We start from the raw sequence: 15,012 nt of genomic DNA, 5'->3' as shown, positions 1-15,012 counted from the left end.
TATCAACTCTTAAAAACTCTTATCTATTTTTTACTTTTATATTATTAACATGATGATATTCTTCCGTAAGTACAGCTAGTTTAATTTTTTTTTGAATTGGGAGTATATTACAGTATTTGAACAATTGAGCATAGTCTGTTTCATGTTTCTTTTTTACGTTCTGTACTTTTTGTGTTCTGTGACCACTTCTATTTTTGTACAATTACATGCTGTGGTATTAAGTTGGTGCAGACAGTTATGTTGGTGTGCAATCACATTAATATCATGAGTAGTTTTATTGTGAGCTGAACGAATATGCATTATTTTTGTTTTCTGCGCGTTAATTACTAAGCCCATATCATGTGCCCATTTGAACACAGTGTTGAAGTTAGATTGCATCGCAGCTGAGTTAGTTGGGAGTTTTCTTAGCCATGTTTCATGAAAATCGGCCCACTATGTCGCGGTCGGGGTTTTTTACAAATTTTTAATTTTGTGGTTAGGTTATCTAATAAAAGTTTTAGATGATTCACGGTTAGTTTCATTATACCAAAGACATATGTAACTTCGTATCTACAGATAAAGTCTAAGAAAAAAACGTACCTCAAAACCATACAGAAAAAGGTACGGTGACCTAGATGGCGATACGCCTTTGGGGGACGCTCGGCTAGATGGCGCTAATATTAATATTTGACATTTTAACACATATCAAGCTAAGAATATGGGCCAAATTGTCAAAACTGAGGTTCAAAAGTTTTAAGCCTGTGTCGAGAGATGGCAGTCTATGCACTATAATACTCTATCCTCTTTGATTATACTTATATTGACCGGGATATAGACCGTGATTACCTTTTTGATTTGATGTCCACCCGCCGTCTTCAGTTTCCCGTGATCATGATGCATACAACTGCATCGAAATACAGTAGGTAGACACAAGAGTATATACAGTAGGTAGGTAGGTGACAAAAGTGATTAAGAAAGTTTAAAATATGTTTTTTTAGTTAAATTAACCCCTCGTATGCGGCCTGTCAATTTTGGTCATTGAAATAGTGACCTTGACATTTAAAGCAATAGATTAAAATTCCCACGCACGGATCCGTGTCTAAGCATACGAGGGGTTAATTATAAATAACTAAAAATCAAGTATATGTGGACCCCTTCTGGGTAAAAGCCTCCCCCAAAGTGTTCCATGTGTCTGTCTGTGGCTGTAACAAGCCGCCCTTGTCCTGTTGTCGCTACTATCTCGTCTGCCAGTTTGCCCAGTGGTCCAGACTGATATTATACCGAGAACTCTATTTTCAATGGCACTTTCAGATAAATGGAAAGAAGAGCAGGAAAATTTCCTCGAAAACAAGAAACGAGAAATGGAACAACAGATCTTGAAAGAAAGAGAGAAAATGCAGGTTGGTTTCTAACCTTTTTAACCTTTTGTACATATCAAGAACGATATAATACGATACGGGACTGATAAAACCCATACAAAAGCGTACCCCTGAAATGTATGGGCTTTTAGGCTTAACCCTTAAATGCATGGTGATGTATATATGCATCATATATTTGATGGCCCGTGGCTCGATATGTAGCTATCCAAAACCACATTTATTGCTTAATTATTATTCATTATTTATTATTATTTAATTAACTCAATAATATTCAGGAACTTTATTATTTACACAAACTTTAACAATCGATTAAAAGAATAAAATAAATTACTAAAACTACTAAAATACAACCTAAATTAAACTAAATCTTAAAACTAGCAAAATGAAAAGATATAACTAAAATAAATAAAAACTATCTAAGGTCCCCCAAGTCCGTCCCCTGTGGAAGTGTGCCCATGAGGCTGGCTACATTCCCTCGCTGAATAGCAATGCCAATTCTTTGGCCAAGGAATGAGCCAGCCCTAGGGTCACCTGAGGTCTCCCGGAGTTTTTTTTTTAATACGCGGAAAAGGTTAAGGGCATCGCCGCTCCATGGCCCTAGGGTTTCCACCGCAAACGCCGCAAATATGTGGTTGTGCAGGAGACCGGCATATTTGCGACGTTTGCGATCTTCGGCCGCTGCCGCCGCCTCGCCAGCCTTCCGTGAAGTGGAAGCTAGATGGGACGGCGCTAAGGTATCCACACACGTGGCATCCCAGATAAGCGGCCGTCCCATCTGCCAGGGGATGAGGGTTATTCCATCGGGCCTCTTGCCATCGTCGCGCGCCAGGCCAGGTGGTTCCAATGTGGCCGGCACACCTACGCTAGCAAGAGCCCGACGGATCACGTCATTTAGACTGGCATGGCGGGACAGGCGGCCGGCACTCCTGCGGCAGGAGAGGCCATGCGAGCCCAGGCTGTCTACTTGTGAGCCGCAGGGACAGCAGTGGGGGACAACTATTTCAGCACCTAGACGGAGGCCCACAGCCAGACGGAAAGAATTATTATCTAATAAAGTTGCGCAGTTAATGGAGGGCAATGCGTGGAGCCAAAAACCGGATTCGTGTTGGGTGGAGGCAAGTAGACGGGCTTTTTCTGTATCTGATTGTGCAGTGTTAAGGAGCCATTTCTGCACCTGACGGCAGAGTGGTTCGTCCCAAAGTCTTTGAGTGCCCTTCTCATTCGGCGTGTCGTTGCCAGGGCAGGCCAAACGCCATGTATCTTCAGCTTCCGACAGGTATGCCACCTCGAAGTCACGTAGTGACGGAGTGAGTATTTTACCTACGAGGGATAGCGTACCGTGCACGGAAGACAGAAAGGCGGGCAGGGCGACACTAGATATTTGCCTTATACCCAGGCCACCGAACCGTACGGGTAATGTGGCGTGGATAAATTGCCTGCTGTTAATATTGATATTATTTATTTTTTGAATTTTGACATGGATAATATCGTCGACTTTTTGGCATAGTTGTGGAAATTTAAAAAAAGGGCTGCAACGTATAGCATATGTTAATTTGGGAACGAAGAGACAAAACCGAATGATAAAAAATGCCATGTGTGACTTAATTTGTAGTAGGCGGTCCGAAAGTTGAGTGAAACGGTGAATTTGGATATCAATGTAGTCTGGAATAGAGCTCCTGGTCGTGACCGTGTTTCGTGTACCCGTAGCCGAATCTCCGTTGCCGTGTTACTCGGCAACGGAGATCCGCTCCGTTTGCTCCGTGTTATTCGGCTACGTGTAATTAAGATACGTAGCTACGTGTACACGGAGATACGTATCTTATTTATACGTAGATCGGATCCAGTCGTGACCGTGACGTTTAGTGTAGATTTTATGCGTGTCACTAAGACCCCCGAATGTAATGCAAGGGGCGAGTTTTTAATTTCAGTTTCCATATTTTTGCATTTTAAATAAAGTTTTAAGTAAGAGTGATCAAAAATAATAAGATGCAAATATTATGTTGGAGGCAAAAATAATAGACCAGTACAAATTGTAAAAGATGTGTATTATATCAAAAGAATTCGCGTATAATCAACATATAAAAAAATAGGTAAAATTCTAATTTTCATTCACATGACACAGACTATAATTAATCAACTTTTTTTAAATAATCTAACATGTACAGTCAGCGTCTTATAGTTGGTAGTATCCGAAGTAGTCAAATAGTTTGTTATTTTTGCTTTCACTTAACTTCACAAACAATAGGAACACATGGTACTTAACAGGTAAATCCCAAAGCTACTTGAAGGTAATTATTATCAATGGCCCGCACACTATTGTTTGTTATCTTTATCTGCACGTGCAACTATTTCTTAGTATTTTCACCGACGAAAGACGGTTGTCCAGACAGTAATAATATTTATGAACAACAGTGTATATTATTATTTCATTTTAAGTGATTACTTTTAAATTGTTGCATTGGTCTACCTGTATCATTTCTTACTAGGGAGTAAATATTAATTAGAGATATTAATATATTTATTTGGATGGACTTTCATATTCATCGACATCGCCAAGTAGGTACCTAGTACCTACCTGAGGTGCGATTTTTGATTCTCATCGGGTGGCTTATTTCGTACTAAATAGTCATCGGCTGCATACAAAACAAGGCACCGGTGAGATTCAAAAATCCCACCAATACCACCTCTGGTTTTTTTTGTACAAACTCATAATGTCTGGTTATCAGAGAACAGAATAATACCAATATGTAATTACTTAAAAAAACATCTGGAATCAAATCAGTGCAAAGACCACGAGTATAACACATAATGCGAAGGGTCCGTTCGACACTTACAAGCTCTCTTTCAACAACCGAGCGGAGAGGAGCCGAAGCCGAGATTCGCGGGAACGTAGCCGAATCCAGAAACGGATACGTATCTTTGACGTGACCGTGTAGTACGGGATCTTAGCACCGCCGGTGCTAAGGCTACGTAGCTACGGTTCCGCGTGTAACACGTATATCACAAGCCCTAGTCTGGAATTGATTCTTCGAAGACTGGGGCCCCAAGGAGATGAAGCGAGCTTCTGTTTAATAATTTTATGCCAGGACAGTTATTCCTAAAGTCGTTTATAACTTGCGTTTCGCCTTGAACGTCAGGGCTTACAAAAAGTTCGCATTTGCTCATGTTGAGTTCCAGTCCAATTTCACTAAATTTGGTAACTAAAAGACTTAGATCGTCGAGCACGGAGCTGGCTTCACCGCCTATGGTGCCGTCGTCGAGGTACCATACATTAAATTTAGAATTTAGGGCCGAAATAATTGGGTGTATTGCTAGGCTAAAGATGGCTGGTCCGAGTGGGTCGCCTTGCTGACAGCCGACTGAGGAGAGGATATGGTGATGTCTGTACATGAGGTTAGAAGGATGTCTGTAGCATTGCCATAGATATGGGTAAAGGCTAGGAATATGCTTTTGTACTTCTGTTAGTAAGGCGCTTCGGTTAACAGAATTAAACGCATTTTTTATATCCACTTTCACAAGCACCTGCTCCTTACTATTTTCTAAGAAAGTTCGACATGCATGTACTGCGGCTTCGCAGCCTTTTTTAGAGCCGAATCCTAACTGCGTTGGTTGAAATAGGGGCTCTAAATCTTTGGCGATGTACTTACAGCCGACTTTGGAAGTCAATCTTCTGAACGTGGAGCCTATGGCGATTGGGCGAACGCCACCATCCTTTTTTCCCAGTGCACATAAGTTGGCGCCATAGAGTGTGGGAATAACTTCTTCGTTAACTTTGCCTGAAAGCATTAGATTTACCAGACAAGTAACGCTCTTGAGCAGGTCATCATTTCTGCCGCCAGGGCCACCTAATATGAGATCCTTTAAATGCTGAGGAGTAATTCCATCTAAGCCGCCGGCTGAACCATTCCGAAAGGACAAGATTGCGGCCATGGTTGCATCTTCGGTGGCTTGCATGTATGGCAAAGCCGGGTTAGGTGGATCGGGATAAGAGGACAAGGGGGCTGCCGGGTGCTTACTTTGCAGGACTGAAAGAGTCTCAGGAGTATCAGGTGCTGGAATATCTGACGAAAAAAGAATTTGCGCCGCTCCCTTAAAATCCCCATCGTTGACTTTTGTCTCGACAACTTTAATTATGTCGTGTTCATGTGGCTTGTATGTACGAAAGGGTGAGTTTTGTGTTACATCGAGGCAACAATTAGTATTTGGTTGGGAACAATTTAATTTTATTTTCGAAGTCAATGAGCTGCGGCGATCTTTTTTCGACACATGTAGAGTTTTATAGGCAAATAAAAAGAGATTTTCCCAGCTAGAAGGCGTATTTTCATTAAAACAATTATTGATAGTTTTTGTGAGACTGGAGGCGACAGTAAATCTAGCACCTCTGGGAATTCGCTTAATAACCGGGAAAGAGCTCTTGTGACTGCTTAAGTTGAGATGACTGAGATGGGTGTGTGAAGGGGCCGCAGGTTGAGTGATTATGGGAAGGGAAGAATGTAGATCGATTGAACTATTGTGAACCGGTAAGATATCTTGAGTTAGGCAACGTCTGTGGACTTTTGTAATGTGTATATTAAGGCCATGGGAGTTTTTAAAGGTTTTGTGGCACAACTGGCATGTGGAAGACGTGTTGTTGCCGACAGGTTGCGTCCTGGGCTGCATTAATAAAGCTAAACACAAACGATTCTTAAATATCAGAATCTATAAAAACTATAACTTAATATAAAAATATATGTGTAAACAATCACTTCAGGACGACTCCAACTAGAGAAGAACTTGAGTCACTAAAAACACTTCCTCATGCACTATCCTGAGTGTCCTGATCATCACTGCATGCGCATTAACATGAGGATACAGCCCATTTATATTGTGCTCTGGAATACATTATTTCACGTAAACAATTTTCTGTTATGTGTATTTCGTGCCACCTTAAAATGACGTGACGTCTGTCAAGCAGCGCCCAGATAGAAGAGCCCGATTACTCGGGCTGCGGCGTCCGCAGGGAGAATTCGCCAGCGATATAACGACTTCAAACTCGTCTAGATTTGTTTATGCCAAAAAAAACTGATGAAAAGGAGACTTTGAAGCTTATTAAACATATTTACAACAGAGAGCGACGTTATAGCGTGTTTTTCCGTTGCTATGGTGCTTAGAACAATTAAATAATACATATAATGATTTACTATTTATTATTTTAATTATTTAAGGATTAAGATAAAATGGCGGAAAAGTGTGAAAAAACAGGACGATGGCGATTTTTAGTATGTGATTTAGGCAGATTTTTTCGGAGTTAGTAATTAGTTTATGTTTAAACATTTTATCATAAAGGTTTCACAAATGGTGTACCTTTTTAAAAGTAGTATTTTTTTTAATAAAACTTACCAGTTTATACGACATATTTATATAAATAAGATTTTGCCTATTTAACTTCTAACACTGATTTAGTATAAAAATCGAACTTAATTATTTTTTTATTATTTTTCCCAGAGTCAGAAAACCATTGTCTATCATGAATCATATTTTAAGATATGACATATTTCTTTTCACCACACCAACTGGTAAAGGCTTTCTTTGCTATTCGAAAACAGATAGCAAAATTGCATTTTATCCACAAGGGGGCAAAGTAATTTCATACGAATTTTAACTCGATGTCTTAATCTGGCTGCTAGATTTTACCTATAAATGATGATTTTGAATCATAAATATTGAATAAATTGATGGATTTAATTTATTTTGATGTTTTATAGTCAGTAGTTTGTTCGTGTTGGTGTGGTGAAAAATTTTTTGTTTCACTCGGTGGTAAAGTTTGTTTTACCTTCGTGCCTTGAAACCCTCGCAACGCTCAAGATTCCACTTTTTGAACCACTCGCTACGCTCGCGGTTCAATATTGGAATCTTTCGCTTGCTCGGATATCAATATTGGCACGTGCGGTTAAACAACTACTTTGCCCCCTTGTAAAACAAATAACTATTTTTTAATATCATGATACTCGTATCATGTCAATACACATTTTGAAAAACAAATTTTTAAAATAAAATCTATTAATAAAGGTAGACTAGAAACTAGAAGGTGCTTCTAATAATTTTTCAAATATTTTTTAGGAAGAAATGAAATTAGACAGAGAAGAATTAGAACAAGAATTCGAACAACACAAGAAAGAATTTGAAGCGGAACAACAATTAGCGCTAAAAAAGAAAGTGGCAGAGATAGCAGCGCAGCACAAGCGTGAGCGAGATAGAGAGATAGAATGCGCTATAGAGAGAATGGAAGAAGAAGCCCAGGCGGGACGTAAGGAGTTGCAGGAGGCTATAAGGTAAGAAAGTGACAGAGATAGCGGCGCAACATAAGCGTGAGCGAGACAGGAGATAGAATGCGCTATAGAGAGAATAGAAGTAGAAGCCCAGGCGGGACGTTGGGAGTTGCAGGAGGCTATAAGGTAAGACGAATTTTATTCTTAATAGGGATGACGACTACATTAAAAAAAATACTGAACACATATTTTTCGCATTATCTAATGAATGAAAAAACACAAAGATACAGGGCATCAAAGTTCCGGAGTGGGGGGCTTGTGACGTCACTGCTAGGTAAAAATTGTACCTAGGCGTGACGTCACGCGAAACTTCAACGCACTGTACCGTCGTCATTTTTCGTTTACGAGAAAAAAGAAAAAATATGTGTCCAAAATTTTTTGATGATCTAACTGACGGACTAAATTATTTTTTGTCGTCTCGCCTATTGTCGTTACAAAACTGATATCGAGTTAATTTTGATCAACTGTCACTAATTTTGGGTGTCAATTTCTGAAAATGCACTTACTCGTATTGACCTCGCCTCAATTTAAATTTACAGGAGAAATAAGGAGCAGCATGAATGCGAGCTCCGTGAGTTAGCAAAGACTGAGGAAGCGACGCTGCGCCGGTACCAAGATGTCTGTGCGCGCTTACGGCAGGCGGAGGATCGATGTAAGACCCTTTTTTTTTATCTAGCCTATAATGGTGTCCCACTGCTGGGCAAAGGCCTCTCCCCTTAACCTCCATGACTCCTGATTTGGTGCCTCTTCCGGCCAGTTGGTGAGGAAGGTGTCTAGGTCGTCTCTCCATCTTCTTCTGGGCGTGGCATCCACTTGGTGGCTATACTAGCCCATCTGTCAGGGTGCATGCGGCAGACGTGACCAGCCCAGTCCCATTTGAGCCCGGCAGTCCTCTCGCCGACATCGGCAATGCGGGTTTTTGAACGCAGCGTGGTGTTCCGGATACGATCGGTCCTCTTCACACCTAAAATACTACGCTTTTACAGTTTTATTTTGTCGTATCGCAAGAAGCAGAATCGTTAATAAACTCTGTCAAACAAGTATGTCAGTAAATGAGAACAAAGAAAACTATAGGTATCCTTTTCTCTAGCACCCTAAAGAAAAGGATGCGTATAGTTTTTTTTTATATACTACGTCGGCGGCAAACAAGCATACGGTCCGCCTGATGGAAAGCGGTCACCGTAGCCTATGGACGCCTGCAACTCAAAGAGTGTCACATGCGCGTTGCCATTGCCACCCCATTAGAGACTTGTACACTCCCCTTTGGTGTGTTAGCAAAAAGGAGTGTACAAGTTCAAAGGAGGGTTTGGGTTGTCAACGACTCAAAGGACAATAGACGGAACAAAAAGTCCTCCCATCGTCAGCACCCCGCACCCTCGTTGAGCTCTGGCAGCCTTACTCACCTGGCAGGAACACAATACTATTCAGATTCAGATTCAGACATTTATTGGTAAAAAGTAATACATTTTTACATGTCAATTAGTTATAAATAATTAATAATAAAATATAATCAATATTATTATAATAAGACATAATTAATATTATTAAATTACATTTTGTTTGCTACTATGAGTGGGGCAATGAAATCCGTTCAAAGTATTCATCGACTGTATAACACGTCATGTTCAGCAAGATGGTTTTTAGTTTATTTTTAAAGACTGCATCACTAGGCGCATTTATCGTGTCAGCTGGAAGGCAGTTGTACAATTTAGGGCCGAGTACACCGAGTGACCCTCGAACCTTAGCCAGTCTCCGCGCCGGCACGACCAGCAGGTGCTGGCCGCGCGTGCTCCTGCCCGGGGCGTGGTGCTGCGCGCGAGTCGGGTACGACCCGAGGTTGTGACGGACATGCAGGCAAGCTTCGAGAATGAATACGCTAGGTAATGTGAGTATTCTCAGTTCTTTGAATAGGCTGCGAGCGGGATGATCATGAGGTTTGTTACACATTATCCGAACGGCGCGCTTTTGAATTTTAAATGCCTTATCGCGATCAGCTGCAGTGGCCCATAGGTCGACACCATAGATCAGGATGGAGTGGAAGTAGCCATAATATGCCTTCTTCATGTTATCAGCTGATAAGGTAGGAGCCAGTCTCAATAGGGCATAAGAAGCGGAGCTTAGCTTATTACAGACGGCATCTATATGGGGCGACCACGTGAGACCAGCATCGATAACAAATCCTAGGTATTTTACCTGTTCCGCCTGAGGCACGAGCACGTTGTTGGATCGTATATTAAGATTTTCCTTTATGGTGTTACGCAGCTGAAAGTGCATGATGTGCGTCTTTTCGGCATTCAGAAGCATCCCATTTGCTTTAAACCATGACGATATGTTATCAATTGCCTCTTTCACTTTGTTTCTTAAGTTGGATACAGTATCGGCATTTACTATTATACACGTATCGTCGGCAAACATTACATACTCCAGGTCAGTATTGGCTGCTGTGATGTCATTAACTAATAGCAAAAATAGGTAATTTCCCATTGTCGATCCTTGAGGGACGGCGCACCCGGGCAGAGATTCTATGCCAGATTTGGAATTAAGTACATACGTCCTCTGCATTCGGTTATGTAGAAATGATTCTATTGTTTGGAGAAAACTCTCTTCAAAGCCATAGCGCGCCAACTTTCTTACTAGTAGTGAGTGGTCCACCATTTCAAATGCACGCGACAAGTCGCAGAATATCGCTGCAACTTGTCGCCTGCTTTCGAGGTGCGTTAGCACTCGCGTGATCACGTCGCGCGCCGCATGTACCGTGGAGCGCCCCGGCTGATATGCATACTGTCGTTCATTCAATACGTTATTACTCGTGAGATGGCCCATTATCTTCTTACTCAGTAGGCGCTCAAATACCTTTGAGACAATCGGTATCAAGGCTATAGGTCTATAACACTTAGGTAGATTCATCTCACCTTTACCCTTATAGACAGGTTGCACTCTAACGGTTTTTAAGGCGTCCGGATAGGCTCCCGTTTCGACACATCTATTAAATACCATTAATAATAGGGAGACGAGAACCGGTGGTAGATAGGTCAGAATGTGAGTGGTCATATCGTTTATGTCCTTCGATTCCTTTAATTTTACACACTGTATGGTTTTTATAATTTCATCGAGAGTGAAATGTTCGAACTGAAATGTAAGCGACTTACCTGACAGATATTGTTCCAAGTAAGAGAGCGCACCTGTAAACATTCTATGCCTTACTGAACACTGGCTGCAGTCAACACAAATTACCGCTGTAAACATTATGAACTACAACCTGCGTGCACAATACTCGAGATCCTTGCGCCAGGGCGGAGGGGCCTGCATATATGTGAGACAAGACGTTATAACCATCGAGCGACAGGAAATTTTAGACTTAGCTGTGGAATCACATTTTGAAGTATGTGGAATTGAATGTGTCGGTTTGGATTTAATTGTAGTGTGCATCTACAGACCTCCGTGCGGTGACGTACCCTTATTTTTTTCTAAAATGAACACACTGTGTAATTTGCAATCCTTACAGAGATATAAAGTTGTTATTGTAGGTGATATAAACATCGACCTTCTTTCCAAAGATAATAATACTAAAACATTAATTAATATCTTAAAATAGTTCGGGTTGAAACAATTAGTTAAAACCCCAACAAGAATTACACATATAACTGAATCATATATCGATCATGTGTACACTAACTTGTCTAAATCAGAAATAAAAAGTGTACTATGTCACGACTTGAACATATCTGATCATTTAAGAGGGGGTCGTACGAAATCCTCGAAAAGTGCATTCGGCGTTTAACAAATGCTGCTCACATTTCTAAATTAAATGAAATAAAATAAATGTAGTTATTATCTTAAAGAGTGTGTCTACAACTTTTGACTATTCACAATCTCCAATTATTAACGGTGTAATAACTAAACCCACACAAAGTTGACCTAAAATGAGAAAAACGTATGTCGCCGTTTAGTAAACTTTGTTAAAAAAATTCATTACTTTAGTTATAACATTAAGTGATTCTAAAAGCCAGATAAATGGACTACAGGTTTTGAGGTTTTTTGTATTTTTCCTCTCAAAGGCAACAAAGAAATTTTACCTTAAATTTAAACTATCGTAAAATTTCCATACATTCGCCATTGCTGTCAGAATTCTCCTTTCGATTAGACGCCCTGAGCGGCTCATCGGAGGCAGACGTGTCGCCGGTCGCTCCGCGTTGACGTTTAAATTTGACAAATATTTTGACAGAAAATAGTGTACGTACACGAAAAACCATACCAGTGTAAAACTGTGCTCAAAATAAATAGGGTAAATCAATAATGTCAGGTGGAGATCCAATCTCATTTAAAGTTTAAAGGTGCATGGCTTGTGCATAAAAAATAAATAAAAATATATCACATTATTAAAGAAAATAACGAACACAACCGAATGAGTATAAATGATTTCATTCTAGTTCGGTTAAATTGAAAAAAGTTTCATGTTTTCTTTTACTCATCGGAATACATTTTCATTACGCTGGTATTAACAGTACGTCATTTTAAAAATATATATGACAGCACCTACGTCAAATTTTGTCAACCAAACTTCACAGGTTGTATGTAAACAATTACAATTTAATTTATTCATACATATATTCAGATACTTATTAATTGATTCTTACTTAGAAAAGAAAAAAGGGGAATGCGAGCGGGTATAGATTTAGTGCTTCTAGTTCAAATTTAATTGTATATATAAAAAAATGTCTCAATTTCATTAAAGATTTACTCTGTGCATACCACGAACACGTAACCGTAAGTTGAAAACAATAATAATTATAAAGTACCAGCGGACCGCAAGGCGGTATGGGAGAGCAAGCAGCTACACGGGCGGTTCTACAAGGCCCTCACGGGACCCGATGTAGACCTGCTCGCATCGGTGAACTGGTTACGATTCGGGGACCTCTTCGGAGAAACCGAGGGTTTTGCCTGTGCAATTGCCGACGAAGTTATGATGACGAACAACTACCGGAAATATATTCTGAAGGACGGTACGGTCGACATTTGTCGGGCATGCCGCCGTCCCGGAGAGTCACTCAGGCATATCATCTCCGGTTGTTCTCATCTAGCTAACGGTGAGTACTTGCACAGGCATAATCTCGTAGCCAGGATCATTCACCAGCAGCTTGCTCTTCAATACGGCCTTGTGGACCGCGAAGTACCGTACTACAAGTACATACCTGAGCCAGTTCTCGAAAATGGTCGTGCCACGCTCTATTGGGATCGATCTATTATCACTGACAGGACTATTGTAGCCAATAAGCCTGACATTGTCATAATAGATCGATCGCAACGCCGGGCCGTGCTCGTCGACATCACCATCCTCCATGATGAGAATCTCGTGAAAGCCGAGAAGGACAAGTCCAGTAAAGTACCTAGACTTGGCTTACGAGATAACCGCCATGTGGGATGTTGATTCGACGATCATTGTCCCGATAGTCGTTTCAGCGAACGGTCTCATAGCGAAGAGTCTCGACCAACATCTAGAGAGACTCTCGCTAGGTGGTTGGATCAAGGGTCAGATGCAGAAGGCGGTGATCTTGGACACGGCGCGGATAGTCCGACGGTTCCTCTCTCTGCAGCCCTAACCACCGGCAGCTTGGGCCCTGCCCCGCTGCTGGCGGCACCCTAGGTTAGGTTTTTTATAATGTGTTTATATATTTTGTATTGTTTTGTAAGTGGTTTTGTATTTTACTTTTATAATCATATTATAAAATAGCCTAGCCTGAGATTTAAAATGAATAAAGAGAATTATAAAGTACCTAAATATATATTTAGAAAGTTAACGCTCGTTTTGAATGGCACTTCTCCACTCAACTAGACTAGACCAAATATTCATGGAACAGTCACCAGCATATATGACTATGAACGGCCGTGCAAAAAAATCTAATTTTCTATAGGGGACCATAAGTATATGACGACATATTCCCGGCGTAAATTTGTGATGCTCCGTGACCGGCAAAAACATCGTCTCTCTTTCTAGCGTCTCGCGAGCGTAGCGTCGGGCCAACTGTATGGAAAAAGACGCCGCGTAGGCGCGGCTTAGCCATACAGTTGGCCCGACGCTACGATTGCTAGACGGCAGATGTGGGGAGTGTCCTTATCCGCAGAAATATCTGATCGGGTAGCTTAAAAATATTTGATTCCTTATAAATAAAAATCTAAATTACACTCTCACTCGCATAAATATCTATCCATTGTTAAAGCAAATATATATCTTACGGGCTAGAAATCATTAATATGTAATTAAAGTGCAATAACAAACCCTACCTTAGTTGCCTTAGAGCGGTAAATTGTATGAGGTGATTTGACATCAGACTCACGAAACACGTGCAGTATTGTCAGTGCATATGTCTGTCTCATCTGTTGTTAAACTATGACAAGTAAACTTATTACAAATCTGATATCAGAAGCCTTTTTACAAGCTTTTATTCAACTTGCCTTGTTAGTATATCTTAGTTTGGGCCAAAACGTAGAAGCTAAATTTGACCCGCTTTCCGATTTGCGATTGAGCTGAAATTCTGCACACTTATGTAAATCACGTGACAATGCAATATTCTGGTATCATGGAGGTGATCTGATGATGGAGCAGAAAGGTGGTCAGAGGAACTCTGTTATGAAACGTCGTATCCCCATTGAGTAAGGGGTAATTAGAAACATCTCGGAGAGCAATAGATGATTTTTGAAAGAAAGGTACAGTCGGCTAAGGTAAAGCCTGTGCCAAAAATGATTTTTTTGCAAAAAAACTTATTATAAATTGGGAGGTGAATTTTTATATTATCTCTACATATCATTAAGAAGAAAAACCGGCCAAGAGCGCATAGGACCACGGTCAGTGTAGGGTTCCGTTCCGTAGTTTCCGACATTTTACATATTGACAATTTAATAAATACCGTAATTTGGGGTGAATAGGGTTCCCGGGGTATATAATGCTAATTATATTTAAATAATATATATATATATATTTTTTTTTATACTACGTCGGTGGCAAACAAGCGTACGGTCCGCCTGATGGAAAGCGGTCACCGTAACCTATGGACGCTTGCAACTCAAACAGTGTCACATGCGCGTTGCCACCCTATTAGACACTTGTACATTCCCTTTTGCTGTGTTAAGTACGCAGCAAAAAGGAGTGCACAAGTTCTAAGGAGGGTTCGGGTTGCCGACGACTCAAAGGACAATAGACGGAACAAGTTAGTTCCGTAAGTCCTCCCGTCATCAGCACACCGCACCCTCGTTGAGCTCTGGCAGCCTTACTCACCGGCAGGAACACAACACTATGAGTAGGGTCTAGTGCTATTTGGCTGCGGTCTTCTGTAAGGCGGAGGTACTAC

At 40.8% G+C, this 15,012-nt stretch overlaps 1 protein-coding gene across 1 annotated transcript in view; it reads left to right on the top strand.

The window, feature by feature from the left end:
* Positions 1-15,012, top strand: part of LOC125230032 (centrosomal protein of 131 kDa-like) — a 44,535-nt gene that overhangs the window by 17,161 nt on the left and 12,362 nt on the right. Inside the window, exons 11-13 of the mRNA XM_048134964.1 lie at positions 1,291-1,379; positions 7,458-7,669; positions 8,206-8,318. Of these exons, the coding sequence (XP_047990921.1) occupies positions 1,291-1,379; positions 7,458-7,669; positions 8,206-8,318 (414 nt within the window). The remainder of the gene's footprint in view (positions 1-1,290; positions 1,380-7,457; positions 7,670-8,205; positions 8,319-15,012) is intronic.

Source organism: Leguminivora glycinivorella, chromosome 10, assembly GCF_023078275.1.
Source record: "Leguminivora glycinivorella isolate SPB_JAAS2020 chromosome 10, LegGlyc_1.1, whole genome shotgun sequence".
NCBI lineage: Eukaryota > Metazoa > Arthropoda > Insecta > Lepidoptera > Tortricidae > Leguminivora > Leguminivora glycinivorella.
This window is presented reverse-complemented; position numbering and strand designations above follow the sequence as displayed.